Here is a 25,941-nt window from a genome sequence, read left to right as displayed (position 1 = left end):
ACCAAAGTAATAAACTGAGGGGTAGGCAAGAACATAGCAAACAAAACTGCCAACAGGACCCTTATGGAAAAAGCATGCATCAGCCAAGGCTTGAACATCAGCTTGGTAGATGTTCAGAAATGTGTAATCGGGGGACCAAGTGGAGGCCTTGCAAAATCCAGGAAGCAAATACCTGATGCTGAAAAGTTCAAGAGACAACAACCGCCCTGGTAGAATGGGCTAAAGGAGGAACTCGCTAAAGGTGTATACCCTGGAAATGAGTTGCCCTACCTAGCAAAGGTGGAACAGAAATCAGGATATCCTTGATGAGAGCCCATAGGCAGGATAAAGTTAAGCTAAGACTTGCAAATAGAGGCTGTGGCTGCCACGTAGACTCTGACAGCCCTGACTACATCTAAGCAATGTAGAGCTACTTCCTTGTCATGTTTTGGAGCAGGACAAAATGTAGGAAGAACAATGTCCTCATTGAGGTGGAAAGAAGAGACGGCCTTGGGTAGGAAGGAAGGTTTTGGTCTCAAAAACACTTTGTCCTTGTGTAAAACAAGAAAAGGCTCATTACAGGAAACAGTTCCCAACTCAAAAACACACCTAACAGATGTAATCACTATCAGGAAGGCAACCTTACAAGCAGTAAGGTGTTCCAATAATATATTATTAATTGGTTCAAAGTGAGGTCTCTGAAGTACAGAACATATCAGGTTTAAATCCCAAGTTGACACAAGAGGTTGAACTGAGGGATTATGAGCAATTATCTGAAGAAAACCCTTGATAAGTGTTTGCGAGGCAAAAGGTTCCTGAACTAAAATTTTTAAAACTGAAACCAAACCCTTAGGGGCCAGACAAAGGTTAAGATCAGACTGAGGAAAGGCCAAAATACGAGTGATAAAGAATTCCTCAGGCTTCCTGTCCTTGCATCAGTCAAAGTAGGCTTTCCATGTGCAAAGGTAAATCTTAAAGGAGTTGAATTTTCTTGCTCTAAGTAAAGTAGAAATAACAAATTCAGAAGTACATCTTTAGTCCTTTTTTAGTCCTCTGGTTTCAACAGCCGTTCCATTAAAGCCAGTAAGTGAGAAGCAGGGTGGAACAGGGGTCTTCGAGCTAGTAGGTTCGGTCTGTTTGAAAGAGGCCAAGGCTTGTCTGCAAGTAGAGTATGTCTGTGTATCACATTCTTCTGTGCCAACTTAGTGCGATGAGAATCACATAAACCCTTTTCTCTTCTAACTTGAGTAGCAACAGATGGAGGATTTTCATCAGGGAAGGCATAAAATGACTTGGATTGAACCCAAGGAATCAACAGAGCATCCACTGTGAAGGTTAGAAGATCCCTGATCTTGGCTACAAAATTTGTTCAGCTTGTTGTTGAAACAGGATAGCCACATCTGGTTTTTTCCACTTCTGAAAGAGATTCTGAAAGATCTCTGGGTGCAGAGACCACTTTTCTGGGTCTAGGCATTGGTGGCTTAAAACACCTATAAACCCAAAACCTAAAATGTATTATATTGCAGTATACCAGTTATTAGATATGGTGGCTGCATACGTTTCTTTTCTTAGTCTTTTCCCTCTGTTTTCATCTGGTGTTCCAGCCAGTAACACATCTCCTGTATGAGCACAAGGTGCACCTCTGGACAGCAGCATTATCAGTCTTCCGGGAGGGGAGCGTTAGCAGTATTAGCAGATTTAGATACACTAACAAATTGAAGCCAAACTCCAACTAATACTTTATAAGACATTACAGAACACATTTTTTTTCTTTTGGGATCAAAGTTTTACATAAATAAAAGCTGATCCTTGTAAGCACCCATGTGAGTGTTAAATGGTTTGTCTCACCTCTGTAACTGATACAGTTGGAGAGCTTGTTCTTTTGAAAAACAACAGACTCACTGGCTGTTTCACCAGATGTAAATTGAAGAAAGAGTCTAAAAAAGAAAACTAATACAGCCATCAAATCTAAGATTTGGTAAGCTGCAATATAATAAATGTTTGCTTTTGGGTTTAATACCACTTTAAGCAAACCAAAGAAAATGTGTTCAGTTTATCTACTTTGTTTAGGCCATGTGAACAGATATTTCCTGAAGAGTAAATATGAGTCAAGCTCATATTTTATCTACTTTTATCTAGTTATTTTTCAAGGCATCCTCATAATTATTATAGGCAGCATATGTGAGCTTATTGCTATAAAGAGATTGGTTTATTAACTTTATTCAGACTTTAGGCTAGATATATAGGGGCTTTTTACTTTATAATAATTAGCTAATGAAAAAACTAAATTGAGAAAGCATATAAAGTTTACAAAATCATTATCCACAAGGCAGTTAGCAAGAACACCCAATAAGCAAAAGCATATGCTTACTGATATTAGCAAAGGAAGCCAAACCTATGCCATAATAAATCAAACTTCAACTGCATTATGATTAATATAACCAGACAGAAATATATTTATTACAATAATATAGATATACAGTATATGTGCTGTTATTCATAATCCTGAAAGCGATTTTGTTCTATGAGAGTTAGGCAAGCCGTATATGATGCTTTTTCTTTCATGAGTTGCAGGAAAGAAAATCTCTCGATTCCCCCATCAACACTGTTAGCGTTGATGAGGGTATCCCTCCCGCACGTTATTGTGTTCTGCCATCATGGAGCCTTTCCTTTCGGCAGAACACAATGATTACTGTTGGCGGTTATAGATGCCAAAAGTAGTTGCATGCAAAAAATACAAGAGGCTGGTTGTACTGAAGACGATCAATGGATCAACTATAGTACAACTAGCCTACACCCATAGATGGATCAAATCTCGGCTGGTTTCTGGACCAGCCGAGATTCGATCCGTCTTTGGCTGGTATTATTTGAAAGTAATGCCCGTAGCGTAAAAGAAGGAAAGAAGTAGCGCAGGGCAGGCATGACTAGGCCTAGAGTGGGAAGGAAGGCTAGAAAGGGTTAAGTCAGTGCCATGGGGTTTGAAAATATATAGGTGGGAGCTGGTTGGTAGAGGGAGAACGTGGGTGGTCTCTTTGGCATCTTTGGGTGGGGTGTCCTGGGTGGGGGGCAGTCAGTCAGAGCTGGACGTTGGTGAGAGAGCTTGGTTTGTTGGTCTTTGGAGGCGGGTATTATCTTGAAGGTACAGAGAATGGTGTGGGACCCATCGGTGGTATGGTGTGCCCGGGGAACATTCCAGTTAACCAAGGTTTAACTGGAATGTGGTGGTGCTGCACTGCGGACGGTAAGGTTGTCTCCGAGCTGGTTGGTTGCGGCTGGAGGCCTGGTGGTATATGGGGTCCGCAGGTGCATTTCAGATAATTTGTGGATGGTGCCTTCGAAGACCAACAACAAATCGGTATGTTTTTCTGTTATAAGGAATGGTTTGGTGTTTAAATCGCGTGGTTAATAAAAGGCCGCGTTGGCCATTTTACTCCAAATCGGTGTCATGTTTTTATTTAAAGTAAGAGTTATAGGTAGGGGATCTGGATGAACCGATCTCTGGTGCACTAGTCAAGTCTTTGGTAAGCACTGAGTTCAGGTAGGAGATATGAGAGCATTACAGCCTGACACTCAGCCTTATGGTTCTGAATTGAAAGGGAGAAAGTACAAGCAAATAACACATCAAGTAATTCCATTTAAAGCAGCACTATTATAACAACTGAAGACAAAAGGTTTAGATTATTAGAAATGACCATTGATGACTGGTTGCATTTCTAACAGCCATGAGAAGGGAGTGTGAGAATAGCAAGCACAGTTTATGTTTTACTGTTAAAAACGGGTAGTATATATATATATATATATATATATATATATATTTCAAAAAAACTTGAAAGCCCATTTTAACACTTTGGCATGTTGCAGTAAAATGAATGCTATGGGGGAGATTTACTAAAACAGAATCTAGTGCACCTGTGCATTGTAGCTAATCAACTTCTAACTTCAGCTTGTTCAGTTAAGCTTTGACAATAAAACCTGGAAGCTGATTGGTTTCTTTTAAGAACTGCATCAATTTTTACTCGCTCCAATTTTATTAAATCTCCTCCTATATGCCTCTTTATTGCCCATTCTGGTGCATTAGCAGCCCAATCACTTGAATGGTTTGCCTTAACCCCTTCATGCCTAAGGGTAAAGCAAATCTTAAATCCTAAGCACAATTTTGCAACTTTGACACGTGTTAGCAAAACTGTACATATCATCACAACTACTTTGTGCATCCAGGTGGATTATTAAATTGATTATTTTCAGGACAAATTGAGCTTTCATTTGATGGTAAATAGTAATGGATATCATCTGATTTTTTTTTTTATTTTCAAAGGAAAAAAAAAAAAAATTGTTGTATATTTCTTCCTACTACCATAACCAACTACCAAAGAACAACTCAAAATAATTTCTCTAGCTCCTGATGATTGCAGCGATACCTCACATGTGTATGTTAGTTGTTGACTGTACCTGTAGTACGGCCCAGAAACAATAGTGCATAGTTTGCTTTATTTTTATCCTGCCATTGACACTGATACTAATTAAAAAAAAAAAAAATACTGACCCTGACGCAAACACTAACCCTGGCACTGACCTTTATCAAACCTTGATCTAGGTACTTTTATTTATTTTTTTATTATTATTTTTATTTATTTTACAAACACTTTTTTTTCTCTCTGAAAGGACAGAGAGATATACAATGCATATCTCTCCTCCATTCAGAGAGAGAAAAAAAGGGGGGCAGGCTTCACAGTGACTGATCACTGTGATATCCATTCAGAGGCTTTCACAGCGATCATGTGACCCGGAATCTGGAGTTCCCAGTCCTGATCGTTAGATTGGGACCCGGAGCTCTCACTGACACCCAAGTCTTTGTGCTGGGAGCGTGTCGTGTGGTGCAGGTATGCAAATTAACAGCCCACAGAAAAAAGCCCAGTCCAGTGGGACTGCTAATTTGCGTACGCTCGGCGCCAAGGAGTTAATGTAGTGCACAATAACCACTTGCTGTCTGGGGCGACTTTTTACATTTTTCACAATTTTTTTTTCTTGCTGAAAAATTACTTAGAACCCCAAAATACTAAATATTTTCTGAAAGCAGAGGCCCTGGAGAATGAAATGGTGGTTGTTTAAATTTTTTATGTCACACAATATTTACGCAGCCATTTATCAAATGCAAACTTTCAGGAACAAATACACTAAAATAAATTTTAGTGCACACAAACACAACAGAATACCCATGTCTTTAGTAAAATAAAAAAGATGATCTTGTATCAAGTAAATAGATACCAAGCATGTCAAAATAATAGATACCAAGCACGTCAAAATTTAACATTTTATGCTCCCAAGAAGCAGAGACAATATATGGTACTTAAAAAATCTCCACAGGTATGGCTTTAAAAGCCTTTATAGGTTACCAGTTTAGAGTTAAATGTGAGCTCTGGCACTTGAATTATTGCTGTCACTCTGATGTTTGTGGATATACAGCGGGTAAAATAAGTACTGAACACGTCACCATTTTGCTAGATAAATATATTTTTAAAGGTGCTACTGACATGACATTTTCACCACATGTCAGTAACAACCCATGCAATCCATATAAACAAAGAAACCAAAACAAAGAAGTTCAGAAATGAAGTTATGTGTAATAAAATGGAATGACATAGGGACAAAGTATTGAACATGCTAACTGAAATTTATTTAATACTTTGTACAAAATCCTTTGCTGGTAATGACAGCTTCAAGATGCCACCTGTATGGAGAAACTAGCATGCATTGCACAAGTGTGATTTTGGCCCATTCTTCCACCCAGTCTTCAAATCTTGAAGGTTCCATGGGCCTCTTCTATGAACGCTAATCTTTAGCTCTTTACATATTTTTTATTGGATTCAAGTCAAGTGATTGGCTGGGCCATTCTAGCAGCTTTATTTTCTTTCTTTGAAACCAATTGAGAGTTTCCTTGGCTTTGTGTTTGGGATCATTGTCTTGCTGAAATGTCCACCCTCGTTTTATCTTCATCATCCTGGTAGATGGCAGCAGATTTTTATCAAGAATGCCTTGGTACATTTTTCCATTCATCCTTCCTTCAAATGACACAAAGTTTTCCAGTACCGTATATTGAAAAACAGCCTCACACCATAATGATCCCACCTCCAAACTACACTGTTGGTATGATATTTTTTGGGTGATGTGCGGTGCCATTGACCGCCAAACATGGTGTGTTTTATGGCATCCAAAGAGTTCAATTTTGGTCTCATCTGACCAGACTATATTATCCCAGTATTTCACAGGCTCGTCTTGATGTTTTGCAGCAAACTTTAAATGAGCCTCAGCATGCTTTTTTCTTCAGCAATGGTGTCTTGTGTGGTGAGTGTGCATACAGGCCATGGCGGTTGAGTTAATTTTTTGTTGTTTTCTTTGAAACAATTGTACCTGCTAATTCCAGGTCTTTTTGGAGCTCCCCACAAGCAGTCCTTGGCTCTTGGACAACTCTTCTGATAATTCTTTTCACTTCTCTGTCAGAAATCTTGCGAGGAGCACCTGGTCATGGCTGGTTTATGGTTAAATGATGTTCTTTCCACTTCTGGATTATGACCCCTTTACTGGTTATCACTGTAGAGTTAATTGTGCATGATGGCCCTAGAATCATTGCTTTCACCCTGACATACAGAGTGTTATATCACATGTATGGTGCTACTGCTGTTTACATACACTTTCAGGACCTACACACATTTGCATTTGCGCATATCTGCAGGGGGAACGGGGATGCTATTTACATTTTTTTTTACTTTTTTCAATTTGTTTTTTCATTCAACTTTATTGCTATAACAAGGGGGCTAACAACCCCCCATTATGATAACTTTGGGCAGGTGACAGCTACTCTTTATGGAGATATCGGGGGTCTATTAGATGCCCAATGTCTCCTCTGCTCTCCAATGCAGCTAATCAAACACAGACTGTGTAGACTGTGTACTTCAAATCATGTATAAAACTCTCTACAGTAAAAGTGATAGGGAGGCTGTAGAGCCGTCCAGATTACTTACTGAACAGCAGACTGCCGGCTGTAAAAAAATGACACTAAGCTCATGGCTGCAGCTGAGTTTGTTATGACCAATTGCAGGCAGGATATTTTGTACTTTCAGCAATCAACAAGTAGTTAACGTGCAGCATAACACAATGCACCGGAATGGCAAAGTGTGAATGAGCCCTAAATAACCCTTAAAATAGATGTCATGATTGTATATTATTTTATTATGCATAAACACAATGAAAAAAAAATACAAGTTATTAGTGGCACAGCTAAGATTCTGTCCAACAAATAAAATAATTTGTATTTTCATAGCCCATGGTTTAAAATAAAACAGCTAAATTTGATAGCCAAGTCCTTCTGTGATGTCTTCATTATCCAGACCACTTGCACAGACTCCTATATCATATGGAACAGTAATTGCAAACCTCTCAGCTTTGTTTAAAAAAAGCCATAAAGCAGAATAGAACATAGGCTTACAGTATAGAAAATAAAGCCAAATACAATTTTTCTTGTGTCCAATATAACAGGCACAGTCTGAGACGAAAACACAGATCATGTCTACATGAATCACAACACCAAGCACCGACAGTTAAAGGCAGTCTGCCATAAAGAGTTTGCTTAGTTCTAGAATGTGTCTCACCAGATAAGCTGCTCCATGTGCGGTTGATGTCTCGTAAGGCTTGTTTTTCAGATATGGCCCTCTTTATTTCATCTAGGACTAGGTTCAGTTCCTTGGAGCGTTTTAGGTTCTCCTGTTCAGCAGCATGAAGACGATCCCTGAGGGCCAGGAACTCCCTCTGATATACATCCACCACATCTCCTGAAAGCACAGGGTGGAAATGACGTTAGCAAAAAACTTGTTTTAATTGTAAGGTATAGTTGAAGCATTGCTTACAGAACAATACACTGTATTTAGAAACAAAAAATTAAAGTGGTAGTAAACTGTCACCCCTAAAACAACCCATTCAATTTAACCTCTTCCCGCAGCAGGTGGGCTTTAATGGCAAGAGGTCACATTTACATGGCCCAATGTAAACACTTCTGTGCTGACAACGCGTGCCCTACATGCTCCCACCAAAGTTACCCCCAGGGACCAAAACACTCCCGATGCATACTTGCGATCAAGTGACTGCTGTGACAGACAATCACAGCGGTCACATGACCTGAATGCCCGCCTCCCGGCATTTAAAAGCTCTTACAGGGCTGGGAAGCAGTATCAGGAAGGGGTTAAAATAGAAATAAAAGGCAAAGCATTTGTGTATACATATAAAAGAAAATTATACAGGCAATCCCCAAGTTACAAACATCCAATTTACATACAACTCATACTTAAGAAGGAGGCAGTGTGAAGTCCCGCTGGTCCCAGAAACCGCCAGGTGCCCATCTTCCTGCTCACTTCATGCTGCCACCTATCGACAAGGCATTTTGCGGCAAACCTGTCGACAATCTCATATCACTGCATGGTCAGTTAACCCTTCTCTGCCGTCCAAAATGTTAAAATATTTTTTTGGCTGGAGTTGCACTTAAAAAAACATACCTGTTCCAGCTTGCATACAAATTCAACTTAAAGCGGAGCTCCAGTCAAAAGGGGAAGTTCCGTTTTAAGGACTGGTCCCACAGGAGCAAGGGGGAGGGGAAGGCGGATACCCAATTATGACAGGTACCTGATCTTACTTCCACTCCGACTGCCTAGGTGATCAGAAGTGGAAGTTGTCCTCCCTCCCCTCCCTCCCACCAGTCTTCTGGGACATATGACAGGTCCCAGAAGACTATGGGACTAATCACAATGCGCAGCGCTACTCGCGTATGAGCAGTGGGCACCCGGCTCTTAAGCTGCAAACTGTCACAGCCGGGTTCCCACACTTAAGATGCTGGCGGTGGGGAGAGAGGACACTACTGGCGTGAGTTCATAGGAAGGGCATGTCAGCAGACGTCTGGCCAGAGAGCAGGCTGCGTTCCCAGCACAGCTAGAGAACTGACCACGTTGTGCTCTCATGCTTAGTACAGTCAGTGTTTAATAGGAAAACAGAGGGAGTGGCAGGAACACCAGGGATTTCACACTAAAGGACGCAATACAAAGAGAACAGGATACTTTTCCATACAAGTACATGGTACAGCAGCCACATATCAGAAATACATTTTTCATTAAGTTCACACTACTTAGACTTTTGCTGCATAATATGTAACCATCCAGATTCCTAATCAACACTCAAGAAACCGTCTATGGCAGCATGACTTGAACGAATCATGACACAAAGCCACCTTTAGATTAAATTTCTCACAGATATACCTTAAAGTGTTACTAAACCCTCAACAGTAAAATCATTCTGTATATGCAGGAAAGCATTCTCGTTATACTCACTGTGAAACCTAAGGGGTTAATCCTCTGCATTGTGTAAAAAGGCCGTTTGATCCTTTCTTCTCTATTCCTCTACTTTTTCAAGTGACCACCTCTTGATAAGACAGAGTGAACTGTAGGTATTTTGCACTTGCTCAGTTTGGTGTGTATTGCTACAGAGGTTTTTTTTTTTTTTGCTTGGAAGAGTGCTTGTGATCAGCACAAGGCCAATCAGCACTGGTCAGACAGAGGTCAGGGGGTTTGCATCCTCCTAGAGCAGAAAGAAAACTCCTCCTACAAGCTTTAGCTAGTTCTCTGCTGAACACAGATAGAAGCCACAAGACTGCTCTTTCTTCTGATGAGAAAAGGTATTTAGCAGTTTATATTTACTAAAATAATTGTACTTCCATGTTGTGTGTACTGTGGGAGAACAGATATAGTGAATGCAGGGTCCTGGGTTTATTAGCACTTAAAAAATCTAAATTTACTTTAAACAAAAAAACAAAAACAAATCAAATGATCACCTCCAGGTGAACAAAGTATAGGATGTCAGCAAACATTTTTGCAGATATGAACCAGCTTCAGATATTGATTTAGGTTTTACCAGTACTTTTTTAACCCCTTGACACCGATGTAACACAAATATGCGGCTTCACAGAACTGGGCTATTTTCTGCGGGGCCGCATATTTGTGTACCTGTCTTTGTGCTGGGAGCGCACTGCACGGTGCGCTCCCAGCGCAAAGAACACGATGTCATTGAGAGCATCGGGTCCCGTTCTAACAATTGGGACCCGGGACTCCTGATTCCGGGTCACATGATTGCTGTGATAGCCTCTGATTGACTATCATAGTGATCATTCACTGTACAGACCGCCCCCTTATTATTTTCTCTCTATGAATGAAGGCGAGAGATACATTGTATATCTCTAACTCCTGGCATAGAGGGAAAAATGTTTGTAAAAAAAAAAAAGATAAATAAATATTAAAAAGAAAAGAAAAAAGAAAAGAAAAAATAACTAGATCAAGGTTTGATCTAATTCAGTGCCAGGGTTAGTGTTTGGGTCAAGGTCAAAAGGGCAGGGTCAAAGGTCAGGATTAAAAAAAAACTGGTATCAATGTCAGTTAGTGTCAATGTCAGTGTGTTTTAGGTAAAAAAACAAAAAACAAAAACAAAATGTGCACTATTGTTTCTGGGCTGTACTACGGGTACAAAAAACAAATAACATACACATATATGGTATCATTTATAAAGAGAGGTCCTCCTGCGCTTCACTGAATCCTTATTCTCTGTGTTAGCTGCTGCCACCTTATACCTATACCACAGGATATGTCAAAATGCCAGGAAAGTTGGTGAAGCGCTAAACCCAAATAAGGTGCAATAAATAAATATAAGATATGTATAAATAACCTCTTATAAATCTATGAACTATAGGATGTAAATTTACAAAATAAATAGTGTGGTGATGCAAATCATATACTTAATTGTAATAAACATAAAATGGATGAAACAATTTTTGGGATGAAAAAAAATTATAAATCACCCCCCAATTCCTAATAAAATTATAAAATTATATAAAACACAATCAGGTTTACAACCGTGATGAAATAAATATACAATACTAATCAAAGTGACACGTGCTCTCCATTAATATACATACAATCCTACAGTCTATATATGTGCAAAAACAGCAACTGTTAATACTGCCATATGGTGACTCCCAAATTATTGCAGTACAAAATAAGTGATATCACTCAGTGCAAATCAAAGTGACAAGTGCTCAATAAATAATAATTAGATAACAGCTGCAGTCCACACTAAAGTGATAATCAATCTGTGCAATAAATGAATGTGCTCAATCCAACACAAAGCGTTTCACTTCTTCATTCCAAACTGAATAAGTGCTCTTAGTGACACTCTGGCATGGCTATCCCAAAAATGGCTAGAGTGCCTCCTCACCTCCTACACTCGACCCCTAAGGGCCACAGCTCATATGATGTATCTCTCCTGGAGGGATCTCAACCTGGCTCCACTCGGATCCCACTCAGGGGCTGGTGTTCCTCTATAATACCTCTCCACGCAATAGGACTCAGGCAGACAGGGTATATGTTGTGGAATAAACAAAAAGACCTCCATAGTGCAATAACGTTTAATCCATTGTAAAAAACGCCAAGAATGGACACTCACATGTATTCCAGTACACTTCTGCGGTTTCCCATATGCTATGGGTGTACTAGGGGATAAAGGTGTACCAAGATGGTGTCAAACCGGAAGTGCGTCTCCGCTCTATACCGGAAGTACGTAACTGCGCTCTACGCATTACACCATGAAAATCACGTGGCTTCTTCAACAAGTAGTTGTGATATGTACAGTTTTATTAACACATGTCAACGTGGCAAGATTGTGCTTAGGCGTTTAGATCTGATTTACCCTTAGGCTTGAAGGGATTAAGCTAACAATGCATGGCTCGAATTTCTGCCGATTTCTGTGAAAAATTTGGCCTTGAGCTATAGGTGGCCTACCAACATCACCGGGCTCAATGTACTTCAATTGAGAAACTGAAGGAGACGGGTGGAAAACAGTCATCCGAAGAGTGACAGCAGCCAATCAGTTTGGGTATTCTAACAACTGCTGCCTGTCAAAATACAGTAACTGGCAGCAGAATATTCAGCCATCCAAAATCTTTAGTGTGGATGGAGGAATCTATGGTTTTGTTCTGTTCAGTCCACTGGCTGAGAAAGAGAAGAGATAAATGCAAAAAGGCGTGTATTATACTGAGTGAGTTCCCAAAAGAACAAAAAGTCCCAGAGAAGTAAAGGCAACAGGTTTTAGGTGTAACCAGAAAAAATGGTTTCTCCAAACAAAAAATGCCACAATGGATCCACAACCTTCACTCAAAGTGATAAGATACAGTATAGGCTTACCAGATGGACATGACCCCCTAATTAGAGAAGTCATAAAAATCATAGCCACAAATGGGTAGATATCACTGGTGCACTTCTATAATCATAGCCTGGCCATCAACCCCTGCTATCACCCGGGTCCCTGCCTCCCATCGGCTGCAGCACAAGGCTCAGGAAAAAAAAGAGGGTAGAGAATGCTCCACATATCGTAGAAAGTATTTTAAAACTCTTTATGAAGAATATATTGCACTTACATAAGTTAAAATTAAATGCGCATAAAGAGTACTCAAGCTGGCATGGAAACACAGACACTTTTGGGTTGACGCTAAAGCGCAATGACGTCAGCAACTGGCTCCACCCTATGTGTTTAGTCTCATCAGGCATTTTTTATTTATGGGTTTATTCACTTTTACAGAGTTTAAACTTTTTTGTATGGGCTATATATGTGGCGCAACAGGTTGAATATATATTCATTTGAATGGGCTGAAAATGCGCTGAACCACAGCAAAAGCAGTGCATGCACTACTTTACAAAATGCAGGGCAACTGGATCGCAGGGTACTTCTGTACCATGTGATCCAGTGCAGGCAAGCGCACTGTTTGTGTCTTGCATTTGGGGTGTTATTAGCATTGCACTGACACCAATGCAGATCGCAAGTGCAGTACGTTTTGAATGCAGTACAGGAAGTGTGCACCTCGTTCTGTGAACTGGCCCTTAGGGCAGTCATAAGCCTCCTGGGAGGCTGACTGTAAAGCCACCCTATGAAAGGCACCTTCAAAGCTGCACATAGGAGGTTGGAGACAAACCTGACAAACACTCCTCAGCACCAATGCAAAAGCGCAAATGGCTCTGTTTCCAAATGTGGCAAATGGTAAAATGCTTACAAAAAAACTGATCTTAAGTGCTGCAGCAGAATTCTAAGGGCTCATGTACACTGCAGCTGATAAACTCATGTTTAGGAGATGTTCAGCATTTTTTTCAGCAGCCCCTGAACTCACCCTAATGTTTTCCTATGTGTCCATGTACACTATGTCGTTTACAGGCAGTTGAGTTTACAGGTGTTTTTTTGAACGCAGAAAATTTGCGTTCAGCAGTAGACTTTATCAGCGTTTCAAACACCAAACGCGTGAAAATGCTTGTAAATGTGGCTAACCATGTTAATAAGCGTTTGGAAAATTTTTTTAACTCTTCCATTTCTAGATGCTGTCCAGAGCCTTTTTTCATCATGAAAAATGCATGCAAATCATTTTCACGGTACTCAAACTGACAAAACACTGAACACAGAATGTTCCTACCAAGCTTGTCACACATTGTAATGAACAATTCACACCTCAGACCTCTCTGACCTTGGAAACAAAAGCTATATTAATGACCATTCACACCTCAAATTCCTCATGAAGACCCCCTGCCAGGTGGCCTTAATGACTCCCTCCACCAGACACCTTTCCCACCCTTTGAAACAAAAGAAATGTTACTGAGCAACTCACACCTAAGGTAATCTCAACACATACTGCTGTCTCTGCTTCTACTCTCTGTATTTCTCTGAAACAGTCTGAAATAGTTAATAATTTACCACTTTCCAGTGCATTCTGGGCATTTGGGAGGTTTTCCTGTGCTTATCTTTAAGAAGCGCTTCTAAATGCAAACACGGCTAAACACTGTATGCAAACGCATCAAAACTGACGTTTTTTAACCTGGTGTCAATTTCCAGCGTTCAAACGTGAGTTTATCAGCTGCAGTGTACATGAGCCCTGATAAGGAATGCCTGCCTTTATTAAAACCACCTGATTGGGCCAAGTAAAATAGTAAGTCTCAGCCACAACATTGTTTTGTATGTTCAAGAGGCTTTTGGTATCTTATTAAAATATTAACCTTCTACTGCAGGAGAAGCCTCTAATTTGGATTAACCACCTGTCCTCCTGAGGAATTACCCCCCTCCCTGACCAGGCCATTTTTTGAGTTACAGCCTTACGTGAAACAGAAATGAAACAACTCCTCCTACATAAGTTGTACCTGTTTATCTGCAGAAATCTCTCTTCTACAGATGTTCAAAGTGCACAATGTATATAGCTTGTCTGAGGGGAGCTGAAGTTACACTCTGCAGAGCTGAGTGAGGAGAGCTGACTGGAAGGAAGGGACCCCCCCCCACCTTTCACACAGTACACATGAACAGAGCTGAGGCTGTCAATCTCAGGCTGTGTGCTGGAGATCCCTCCCCTGTCACCATTTTTCTCTTGGTGTCGGTAAAACTTGTACAAAGTGATTCATGCAGATAGCAGAGGTATGGGGCAGCAGACACAAATTACACTTAAAGTGTTACTAAACCCAGGACCCTGCATTCACTATATCTGGTCTCCCACAGTACACAGAACATGGAAATGCAATTATTTTAGCAAATATAAACTGCTAAATACCTTTTCTCATCTGCAGTTAGAGCAGTCTTGTGACTTCTATCAGTGTTCAGCAGAGCACTGGTTAAAGTTTGTTGGAGGAGTTTTCTTTCTGCTCTAGGAGGATGCAAAACCCCTGACCTCTGCCTGAACAGTGCTGATTGGCCCTGTGCTGATCACATGCACTCTTCCAAGAAAAAAAACAAAACCTCTCCAGCAATACACACTAAACTGAGCATGTGCAAATAGCTATGGTTCAGTCTGCCTTATCAGGAGATAAGATGTGGACATTTGAACAAGAGGAGGAGCAGAGAAGTCAGGATCAAACAGCCATTTTACACAATGCAGAGGATTAACCCCTTAGGTTTCACAGTGAGTATAACAAGCATGCTTTACTGCATATACAGACGGATTTTACTGTTATGGGTTTAGTAACACTTTAATGCTCTGGACTGAGACAAGTACACACTATAAGGTGACATATATCGTGCATATTTCATGTCTGAGGTTTACAACCACTTTCGATTTTCAGTCTTAAACCATCTGGGGCTGTTGGCAAATATGTGAAGCAACCTGAGACGCATGTTTGAAAATGCTGAATTTTACCAGCTTAGACTTCAAATAGTCTAGATGGATGCTGAGTAATATTTCATGCATGTGTCTAAACTGTCCAAGTTTAGTAGAGGAGCCTGGATGCCATTCGGTAAAGCGCTCTCTCTGGTTGCCATGGATATGCACTTAGCATCATGCTCCTGTCACTTTGTTATAGAATAAGCAGTGTGGGTAGCTTTAATTTTGCAAATAACAGAATACCCAAAAGGGGTTAGGAAATTAACAAGTGTAGCAGGGAACCCCTTTAATTTTGTTTTACCAGCGTGATAGATGATATCCAACTGGTTTCCTAAAATTCAATTTCCAGGCTGATTAAAATTAAATAGACAGTTCTGTGAATCCCATTATAACCAAAACAAACCTACGGTGACTGCTTTTACACAAGGTAATTGTCGTTTGATTTCTGCTCCGGTAAGTAGCTCCAAATGTGTAAAGAAAGCTATTTTGTAACATCCCTGGAATTCTAGATGAAAAGTCTGCACACTACGTACTGCACAGTTATCTGTAATAATGGGAACTGCAATCCTTCGGCACAAAAGTGGTTTAACGGCTTTATGCAGCAGTGATTAACATGAGCCAGTGCCCATAATGAGGGGAGGTGACCTCTAGATTCTAACCGACAGACTCAGATACTCTTTGCTGTGCTTGTTTAATCTACATAGTGACAGAAAACGCAGTAAAACCTGTATTTTAAAAACAGACACAACATACAGCTTACTCTGCCAGTCTATGGATGACTTTAAGCTACGCATGTCAGTCAAAATTGAAAAATAATTACTGCAGGAAACTAATTGACGGTTTGTTAGAATAATCGTCCGATTTTCGCACTGTTAGTGGGACAATGGCATCGGCTGATTTTCGAGGTTCATCCTCATTTCGTTTATCGGTCATGTTGGAAAATTTGTAAAAAAACGGATGATTTTCGCAATCATTAGTGGCAACATCGGTTTACAGAACGAACGAAGTTTCGTTTTTCGGACGAAAAAGCGGCCGATAAACGAACCGTCTATGGCCTGCATTAGTCTTTCTTCCAGGGGTTTCCATTTTTCAGCCAGTTACTGCTAGAGCACATAGAAAAAAACAGTTTTCCATGTGCCCTGTTCTCATTACAGTGCATCCCAAGGTAAGGTGCAATAATTTGCAGCCATTGCACTGCACTGGATGGCACTGTATTTCACCCCACAGCGAGCGCAATGTACCATGCTTCTGTGCAGTGACATAAGTGAAGTGTTTGTCATATAAAGTTTACCAAAAAAAAGGAAGCGATTAAACACACCACACTGCCCCCCCGACATACAGTACATTCATACAGCCCAAAACAGACTGCTGAGAAGTGTTAATGTGCCCTTAAGCACAAGTCCCACCCAACTGCCTAATATCAGTTTGCAGATATTAAAAGAGTAATTACACTGCATCTGACCACCACAAATCAAAAATGCTATTTAACTCATTTTTAATATTCTAACAAACTCACCCATCCATCCATGTCGCCATGCTTTGTTTTTCTGAGAAATCACTTTGAAAAACACCCCCTAGTATTTCTGGTTGTGGCCATCTTTAATAAGGGCAGATGATTCATGTAGCATTTACTTCCTGGAATCCATCTGCCCTTAGCTTAGGTGTGAGAAGAAATGTAAAAAAAAAAGTTTAAAACAAGTAAATATATAGTTACATAGTTAATCTGGCTGAAAAAGACAAAAGTCCATCCAGTTCAACCATATAAAAAAAAAGTTATAATCCTATACCCACAGTTGATTCAGAGGAAGGCAAAAAATATGATACACTTTCCTATTTATTTACTAATGGTTTACATAAGGATTACAAATAGTCAGTGTTGAGAGAGTGAGGTTCCGCTTTAACATATGATTAAAGGAAAACAGTTTTTTTTTTGATTTGGATAGAGTGGTGAGGGGTCAGAATCACAGCCGGGTTTTTATTGCTGTGTCTCCATTAGGGAGATTCACTTTCGCTAATTGTCCTGATCGCCATTGTCACCGGAAAGGAATGTGAGGGGAAATCCAAAATGTTGGGTTGCTACCAGAACAAAAAAAGAGTGAAAATGTTCCACTGGGAACACTAGTTCCAGTAACCACTATTGCCCAGTACACAGGTATCGAAATTCAACTGGTCCAGCTGTCAGAATACAATAGAACAGCGGGAGAGATCCCTGCATCAACATTGCTTGTGTTGATGGGGGGATTTGTCAGCTTTTTTTCTTTTGCTCAACCCACTGTGCATGTATACCCAGGACAGGAAATGAAGGGAAATCTCCCCAATTAGACACAGATGGCAAAAAATCATTTGACAACTGTTTTAATTTTTCCCTAATAAAAAATTGTTTAAGGTATATCTAGCATCAGATATATTTTTTTGTGTATTGTATAATACATATACATCATTTCATGCATACTAAGTCATGTGTAAGTGTAACAGTTCCAGGTTAATAAATATTAACTCACAGAAATCACAGTACCCCCCCTGACAATTCCTTTGTGTTTCACTCCAAAAAGGAATACACATCTTCTTTCAGGCATTACCCAGGGCCAGGATGGACTCCCTGGACTGCGATACTGGCTCAGAGATAACACAGTCATGTAGATCCCGGTATCTGTGAAGTGCTTGGCTGTGTTCATGAAAGTCTCATGCAGATCACCCCCATGTACCTTGCAATACATTTACAATGCTGCGGTCTCATCAACAGAGAGGCAATTGTGGAAGTGATTCCACTTGCCTGCAGCAGATGGATTTCATTATCTCGGTCTAGGAAAAGTAATTTGACTGGAAAGACAGAGAGGGGGATTTCTCAAAATTGAAGCAGCCTGAATATGGAATAGCTGTTGGCAAATCTGATGTAGCTGTGCATAGCAACCAATCAGCTTCTAGCTTTCATTTTCAAAGCCCAACTTCAGGATACGAATGACAAGGCTGTATTCATGCAAACTTGTACATTTACTTATAGGTCTACTTCAGTCTGGCGTTCTGGGAGCATTAACTGTCACCTGAACATGGTGTTCTCAATTCCACCCACAGGACAAAATCATGTGATCACAGAAGACACACCCACTAATATATGGAGTATCTTAAAGTATAATGAAAGGGATTTTTTTTTCTAGTTTTGGACAGAGTGGAGAGGGATTAGAACATTGGTCAGGTTTTTATTTCTGTCTGTTACCATTTTTTTTTTTTTAAGTCTGCAAACGTGCAACTATAACGAAAAAACCCGTGAGTGTTCACAAAAAAAGTGCAAGTGCAAAACACCACACGAAAAAGTGCACTTAGGGGTGTGCTTTTGTCCTACCCCTAAAGGGGCTGGACCGCTACCCTGATCCCCCGGGGCACGAAGCTCCTGACAGGGACAAGGTTCCCATTTGGTCCTCCTGGCCAAAAGGCCTGGTGGACCACCGTTCCTTGTGTCCAGTCAAAGCCGGACACCCAGTACTTGGTCAGGGGGCTCTCCCGAAGAGAAAACCCCCTAGGGATCAGGGGAGGAAGGAACCAAAAGGCCACACATCCTCCCCCTAGACTTCAGGGCAGGCCCGAGGACCCACACCCTCCATCCTGTGAAAACACACACATAAGTAAGAAAAAGTGACAAAACTTGGGAGTGAAATAAATTAAATAAATAGAAAATAAAAAAGTGGCCGTGCCAAATTGTGCACAGACCAGGCCCTGAGGCCTGTAGCAAAAATTGCCCTGGTCCTAGCCAAAAGGCCTGGTCCTAAGGGCGCTTGTGCAAAAAGAGTGAAAACACAGTGACCTTGTGCCATCTTCACACTGTGGGGTCCCACACCCAGGTGTTACTAGTGGCACCCCTGAGGGCGTCTACTCAGGGGGCACTGGTTTGCGGACTTTCTGCCTTCCCGACCCCTGGCCAGACAAGGTAGATCCGTCCAAATCAGGAGGTACTGGGTCCTTCCGGTCTCCTCAGGGGAATTACTCCCAGGTCCCAGCTACGTGTGGGCATCCCAGTTTCTGTCCCCCCGGTACTAGCCTTCCAGACCCCCATCATACCAGCAGGGGTACTATACAACAGCCATCACCGCAAAGCTAGAATGGCCGGGAGCACCCCCCCTGGACACTGATAAGAACAGATACTACACTTGATCTTAGCCAAAAGGCCGAGAAGCGATCTGTTACCATTACTGAGATTAACCTTCACTATTTGTCCTGTTTACCATTTTACCACACAAGTAAAAGAAAATCCCACATTTTGGGTTGTTCCCAGACCAGTAACAGAGAGTAAATCTTCTAATGCAAGCACTAGCTCTGGTAACCTGAGGGCCCCAAAGGATTCCCTTAACCACTTGCCCTACAGAGGATTTACCCCCCCTTCCTGACCAGGCCATTTTTTGCAATACGGCGCTGCATTACTTTAACTGACAATTGCGTGTAACGCTGCACCCAAATGAAATTTAAGTCCTTTTTTCCCCACAAATGGAGCTTACTTTCGGCGGTATTTGATCGCCTGTGCGTTTTTCATTTTTTGCACTATAAACAAAAAAAAACAATTTTGAGATAAACAATATTTTTGACTTTTTTCTATTAAACATGTTCAGTAAAAAAAAATCAAATTTCATCATATATTTAGGCCATGTATTCTGCTACATGTCTTTGCTAAAAAAAACAAAAAACAATATGTGTAAATTAATTGGTTTACGTGAAAGTTATAGTGTCTACAAACGGCGGTAGACAGTAATGGCGGGAATCAGCGACTTATTGTGGAACTGCGGTGGGCATTCTGACACTGGAGGGGGGCTGACCAACTATCACTGACATCCCCATTGACACTAATACAGTGATCAGTGCTAATAAAAAGAACTGACACTGTACTAATGACACTGGGCAGAAAGGGGTTAACATCTGGAGCGATCAAAGGGTTAACTGTGTGCTGTTTTACTGTGTGCAGTGTGTGTGTTTCACTGTAAGCACATTGCTTTGTATTGCTCTGCAGGAGCTGACAGGGGAGAGATCTGTATTTTTTACATACAGAACTCTCCCTCGTCACTGATACTCGGGTGCCGGCGGGGAATCATCGGCCGGGACCCAGTGATCGACAGCTGAAGCCACCAATGGCGGAAATGCAAATCACACATACGTGATTTTGCGCAGCCCTGCCGCCCTGTAGTAGTATTTCTGCTATAGGGCAGCTGGTAAGTGGTTAATTTGCATGGATTTCCTCCTACTTCCTGTTATGGCTATGGGACAGGAATTGAGTATAAATCTCCCCAATGGGACATATATGTCGAAAAAAAATTTTTGCCTATAGTTCATCTTTAAAGGATAAGTTCACCTTTGGGAACGTGTTACATGTAACACCTGTTTTTAGAGTGGAACATGTAACACGTTCCCATAGCTACAGCCGCACCCGCCATCCTCCTTGCTCTGACAGATAATACGGGGAGAAGTTTATTATCTGTCAGATTTGAAAATAGTGCGGAGGTGCAGGACTCCGCCCACACAGCCACATCATTCATTCACGTACTTCCGAACGTCCTGACAGCCTTAGGGGTTGTGGGATTGTAGTTTTCAATTAACTACCACAGCGCTGTGGAGCGCCATGGTAATTAATTGAAGCTTCCTGTCAGTATATCTGCTTGACCGTACATCCCATACAGAAAGCACATATTCTGACAGGTCTGCAGGAGATCTGCATGGCAGCAGCGATCTACTGATCACTGGTGCAATGCTTTCCAGGCTCCATTGGGCAAAAATAATAAAATGTACTTTTTTTTACTTGCAAAAAAAAATGTGCATTTATTATTTTTGTCCAAAAGGTGAACTTATCCTTTTAAGCATATAAGCATTAACCATCGAATACCGATTACTCAGAGCTCAGATTTTGGGGAAACCATCAGGAAATGTGGCCATCGTCACTGTTGTCTTATTTTCAAAATTGCATACGGTCACCCTGATACTTCCTTCATTACATTTTGCTTACTTTTTCATGAGGGTATAGGCTTCCATCCGAATCCTGTGATATATTGTCACTACTTGGTGATTTATATATATTATACAGGATTTAAATAGCACCAACAGTTTGCGCAGCGCTCTACAATATTAAGGGGGACAGTACAATTACAATCCATTTCAGTACAAAAGGAATAGGAGGGCCCTGCTCATGGATCTTACAATTTAATGTATACATACAGTGGATATAACAAGTCTACACATCCCTGTTAAAATGTCAGGTTTCTATGATGTAAAAAAATTAGACAAAGATAAATCATTTCAGAACTTTTCCCACCTTTAGTGTGACCTATAAACTGTACAACTCAATTGAACAACAAACTGAAATCTTTTAGGTGGAGGGAAGTAAAAATAAAAAACTAAAATATGGTTGCATAAGTGTGCACACCCTAAACTAATACTTTGAGTGCTGTAACAAAATCAAAAGGTGCTTCAACAGTCTTTTTGGGAATGAGTCTATCAGCATGGCACATCTTGACTTGGCAATATTTGTCCACTCTTCCTTGCAAAAACACTCCAAGTCTGTCAGATTGCGAGGGCATCTCCTGTGCACAGACCTCTTCAGATCACCCCACAGATTTTTGATTGGTTTCAGGTCTGGGCTCTGGCTGGGCTATTCCAAAACTTTAATCTTCTTCTGGTTAAGCCATTCCTTTGTTGATTTGGATGTATGCTTTGGGTCGTAGTTATGCTGAAAGATGTTTAGCTTTCTAGCAGAAGCCTGAAGGTTTTGTGCCAATACTGACTGGTATTTGGAACTGCTCATAGTTTCCTCTACCCTGACTAAGGCCCCAGTTCCAGCTGAAGAAAACAGCCCCAAAGCATGATGCTGCCACCACCATGTTTCACTGTGGGTATGGTGCTCTTTTGGTGATGTGCAGTGTTTTTTTTTTGCACCAAGAATATCTTTTGGAATTATGGCCAAAAAGTTGAACCTTGGTTTCAACAGACCAGTGTTTCTCAACCTTTTAGATTAAATTAGAAAGTAATGAAAACTTCAACCTTAGTAATGAATCACCATCATAGTGTGTACCTTCCAGAGCTCAAATGCAGTGCACCAAAGAAAAGCTGTCTTTTTCTGCCCTCTCACACGCCAGCATGTGCTGTCTCAGCCTCAGCTGCCGACAGAAGAGCTCGTCAACCGCAGCTAGAGCAGGACGCTTACCACACGAAAGCCACATGGGACGTGATGATATCATTGGTTGCCAAGATGTGGGCAGGTTGCCCGCAGAGCTTCCTGAGTGCCAGTGATATCTGCATATGCATTTTACTTAGCGGACTGGCACCACTGTAAAGAAAAAACATTGCTGGTGGTGAGAAAAATTTGCATAGATTGGGGGATATTTTGGCAATTTTCCCATGGCACCCCTGGGGACTCCTCGCGGCACCCCGGTTGAGAAACGCTGCATCAGACCACAACACATTTTCCCACATGCTTTTGGGAGAATTCAGATTCGTTTTTGCAAAATTTAGCTGGGCTTGGATGTTTTTCTTCGTAAGAAAAAGGCTTCCACCTTGCCACTCTACCTCATAGCCCAGACATATAAAGAATACGGGACATTGTTGTCACATGTACCACACAGCCAGTACTTGCCAGATATTCCTGCAGTTCCTTTAGTGCTGCTGTAGGCCTCTTGGCAGCCTCCCAGACCAGTCTTCTTCTCGTCTTTTCATCCATTTTGGAGGGATGTCCAGTTCTTGGTAATGTCACTGTTGCGCCATATTTTCTCCACTTTATGATGACTGTCTTCACTGTGTTCCATGGTATATCTAATGCTTTGGAAATTCTTTTGTACCCTTCTCCTGACTGATATCTTTTAACAATGAGATCCCTGTGATGCTTTGGAAGCTCTCTGGGGACCATGGCTTTTGCTGTAGGATGCAACTAAGAAAATGTCAGGAAAGACCTAATAGAACAGCTGATCTTTATTTGGTGTTAATCAGAGGCACTTTAAATTATAGCAGGTGTGTACTGACTCCTATTTACCATGATTTTGAATGCAATTGCTTAATTCTGAACACAGCTACATCCCCAGTTATAAGAGGGTGTGCACACTTATGCAACCACATTATTTTAGTTTTTTATGTTTACTTCCCCCAAAAAGATTTCAGTTTGTTTTTCAATTGAGTTGTACAGTTTATAGGTCACATTAAAGGTGGGAAAAGTTCTGAAATGATTTATCTTTGTCTCACTTTTTTACATCACAGACACCTGACATTTTAACATGGGTGTGTAGACTTTTTATATCCAGTTTGTGTGTGTATATAATTTTTTTTTCATTCCACTCTGTCCTCTTATCAGCATGTTCTTTATGTTCTTTGTTAGCACATTAGCACAACAGAACAACCGATTGGCTCCTTGTGCTGCTTTGTACTCTCCCAATCTGAGCTCTGCTGTTTAGGGGATTGCATGAAGTAAAAAATTCAGGTACCATGCGCCTTACATTTAAAAAATGCATGATCTGAATAGTTATTATAGAGCTGCAATAATGTGTATTTAGCTTGGACATACTGACTACAGTTTCTCTCCATTTACCGTAAAGTGGTTGTACACCCTTACATATACCCAGTAAACTGACTGGCCTCAGGTGATACACAGAGATTAAACAAATCCTCCTACATACGTTGTACTTATTTATCTACAGATGTCTTCCCCTACATCCATTTAAAGGTCAGAATTTACACAGGATCTCTCAGCTCTGAAAAGCAGAGGCAAGGAGCTGACTTTACATTAGTGAGGAAAGCTCTGAAAGCTGACTGGAGAGATATGTTTTGTTCATATTCATGTCTAAGGTTTACAACCACTTTAAAACATACTTGTGCTTTGCTCATTAAAAGCAAAGCAACAGGTTTGCTTTAGCCTCGCACCCCTCCCCAGCACACACTTTAATCCTCTACCATGCAAACGCTAGAAGCTGAAGGAAATACCCAATACTGACTTTATTGAGAACAATGTGACTCACCCAATGCAACCGATCCAGATCAATCAGTAATAATACAGGATGTATTTAGCCCAGTGTAAGATATGACTCTGGCGTCCAGTAGCTTACACAGGGCTTTCCTTTGCTCTTGGTGCCTCAACTGAGTGGTGGAGGAATGAAAGGAAGGGTAAGGGGACAGGGCCACAGTACAATAAAAGTGTTGCTTTGCCCTCTGTGTCCAAAATACAGGTTCCCTTTAAGAGACCAATCAGATCTGTGTGCATGCATCACTCACCTATTATGTAATTATAACTATATGTTCTTTTCATTTGTCCTAGCTAGTGTTTATAATGGTAATGGCTGTAAAGAAAAAAAAACTCTTCAATATTTAGACAAAGTGCGTGATATTGTTCATTAACGGATGTTATTGTGCACTATCATTCTTTCTTTGGACTATGGGCTCCTGTAATGCATGTTTTGACTTTAGCTATACATTTATAAATTGTGTTTTACTTAGCAAATGCATACATTAGTGCACCTGACATGAATGAAGAACAGACATATTGTACAATATACAAATAAATATATAAAATCTAAAATAAATAAGTAGACATGCACTGGGAGAGGAACAGTCACAGCTCCACCATACTAAGTGAGAAACTAAACCTGTATATGCAGTGAGCTAACATGGCCCCCAAGATACCTGCATATACAGAGAGAGAGCGAGCAAATGTAGCCCCTATGAACATGCTGTTGCAAATAATAAATAGAGAAGGTTTTTTAACAAAAAAAAATCAACACCAGCTCATGAGATTATTTAATGTAAGATGTCTTTTACATGTGCTTTGAAAAAGCAAGTAGACAGTGGCTTTGATTTCAGTATTGTACCCTGACATAATAGTTCTATACCAGTGGTTCTCAACCTTTCTAATGCCGCGACCCCTTAATACAGTTCCTCATGTTGTGGTGACCCCCAACCATAAAATTATTTTTGTTGCTACTTCATAACTGTAATTTTGCAGTTGGAGGAGTAGTGCCACGTCATTGGTGTCAGTGGGAGGAATAGTGTCCCATCATTGATGTCAATGGGAGGAATAGTGCCCCATCATTGGTATCAGTGGTAGGAATAGTGCCCCATCATTGGTGTCAGTGGGAGGAATAGTGCCCCATCATAGGTGTCAGTGGGGGGAATAGTGCCCCATCATTGGTGTCAGTGGGAGGAATAGTGCCCCATCATAGGTGTCAGTGGGAGGAATAGTGCCCCATCATTGGTGTCAGTGGGAGGAATAGTGCCCCATCATTGGTGTCAGTGGGAGGAATAGTGCCCCATCATTGGTGTCAGTGGGGGGAATAGTGCCCCATCATTGGTGTCAGTGGGAGGAATAGTGCCCAATCATAGGTGTCAGTGGGAGGAATAGTGCCCAATCATAGGTGTCAGTGGGAGGAATAGTGCCCCATCATTGGTGTCAGTGGGGGGAATAGTGCCCCATCATAGGTGTCAGTGGGGGGAATAGTGCCCCATCATTGGTGTCAGTGGGGGGAATAGTGCCCCATCATTGGTGTCAGTGGGGGGAATAGTGCCCCATCATTGGTGTCAGTGGGGGGAATAGTGCCCCATCATTGGTGTCAGTGGGGGGAATAGTGCCCCATCATTGGTGTCAGTGGGAGGAATAGTGCCCCATCACTGGTGTCAGTGGGAGGAAAAGTGTCCCATCACTGGTATCAGTGGAAGGAATAGTGCCCTAACACTGGTGTCACTGAGAGGAATAGTGCCCCATCATTGGTATCAGTGGGAGGAATAGTGCCCCATCATTGGTATCAGTGGGA

At 41.1% G+C, this 25,941-nt stretch overlaps 1 protein-coding gene and 1 pseudogene across 1 annotated transcript in view; both read right to left on the bottom strand.

Moving 5' to 3' along the window:
• Positions 1-25,941, bottom strand: part of MGAT4B (alpha-1,3-mannosyl-glycoprotein 4-beta-N-acetylglucosaminyltransferase B) — a 661,259-nt gene that overhangs the window by 272,210 nt on the left and 363,108 nt on the right. Inside the window, exon 2 of the mRNA XM_089654506.1 lies at positions 7,626-7,805. Within this exon, the coding sequence (XP_089510632.1) occupies positions 7,626-7,805 (180 nt within the window). The remainder of the gene's footprint in view (positions 1-7,625; positions 7,806-25,941) is intronic.
• Positions 19,214-19,356, bottom strand: LOC149444804 (U2 spliceosomal RNA; annotated as a pseudogene).

This window comes from Staurois parvus, unplaced genomic scaffold (assembly GCF_062004578.1).
Source record: "Staurois parvus isolate SC_StPar_1 unplaced genomic scaffold, SC_StPar_1.0 ptg000770l, whole genome shotgun sequence".
NCBI lineage: Eukaryota > Metazoa > Chordata > Amphibia > Anura > Ranidae > Staurois > Staurois parvus.
Note: the sequence above shows the minus strand (reverse complement) of the source record. Positions and strands in the feature narration are given on the sequence as shown.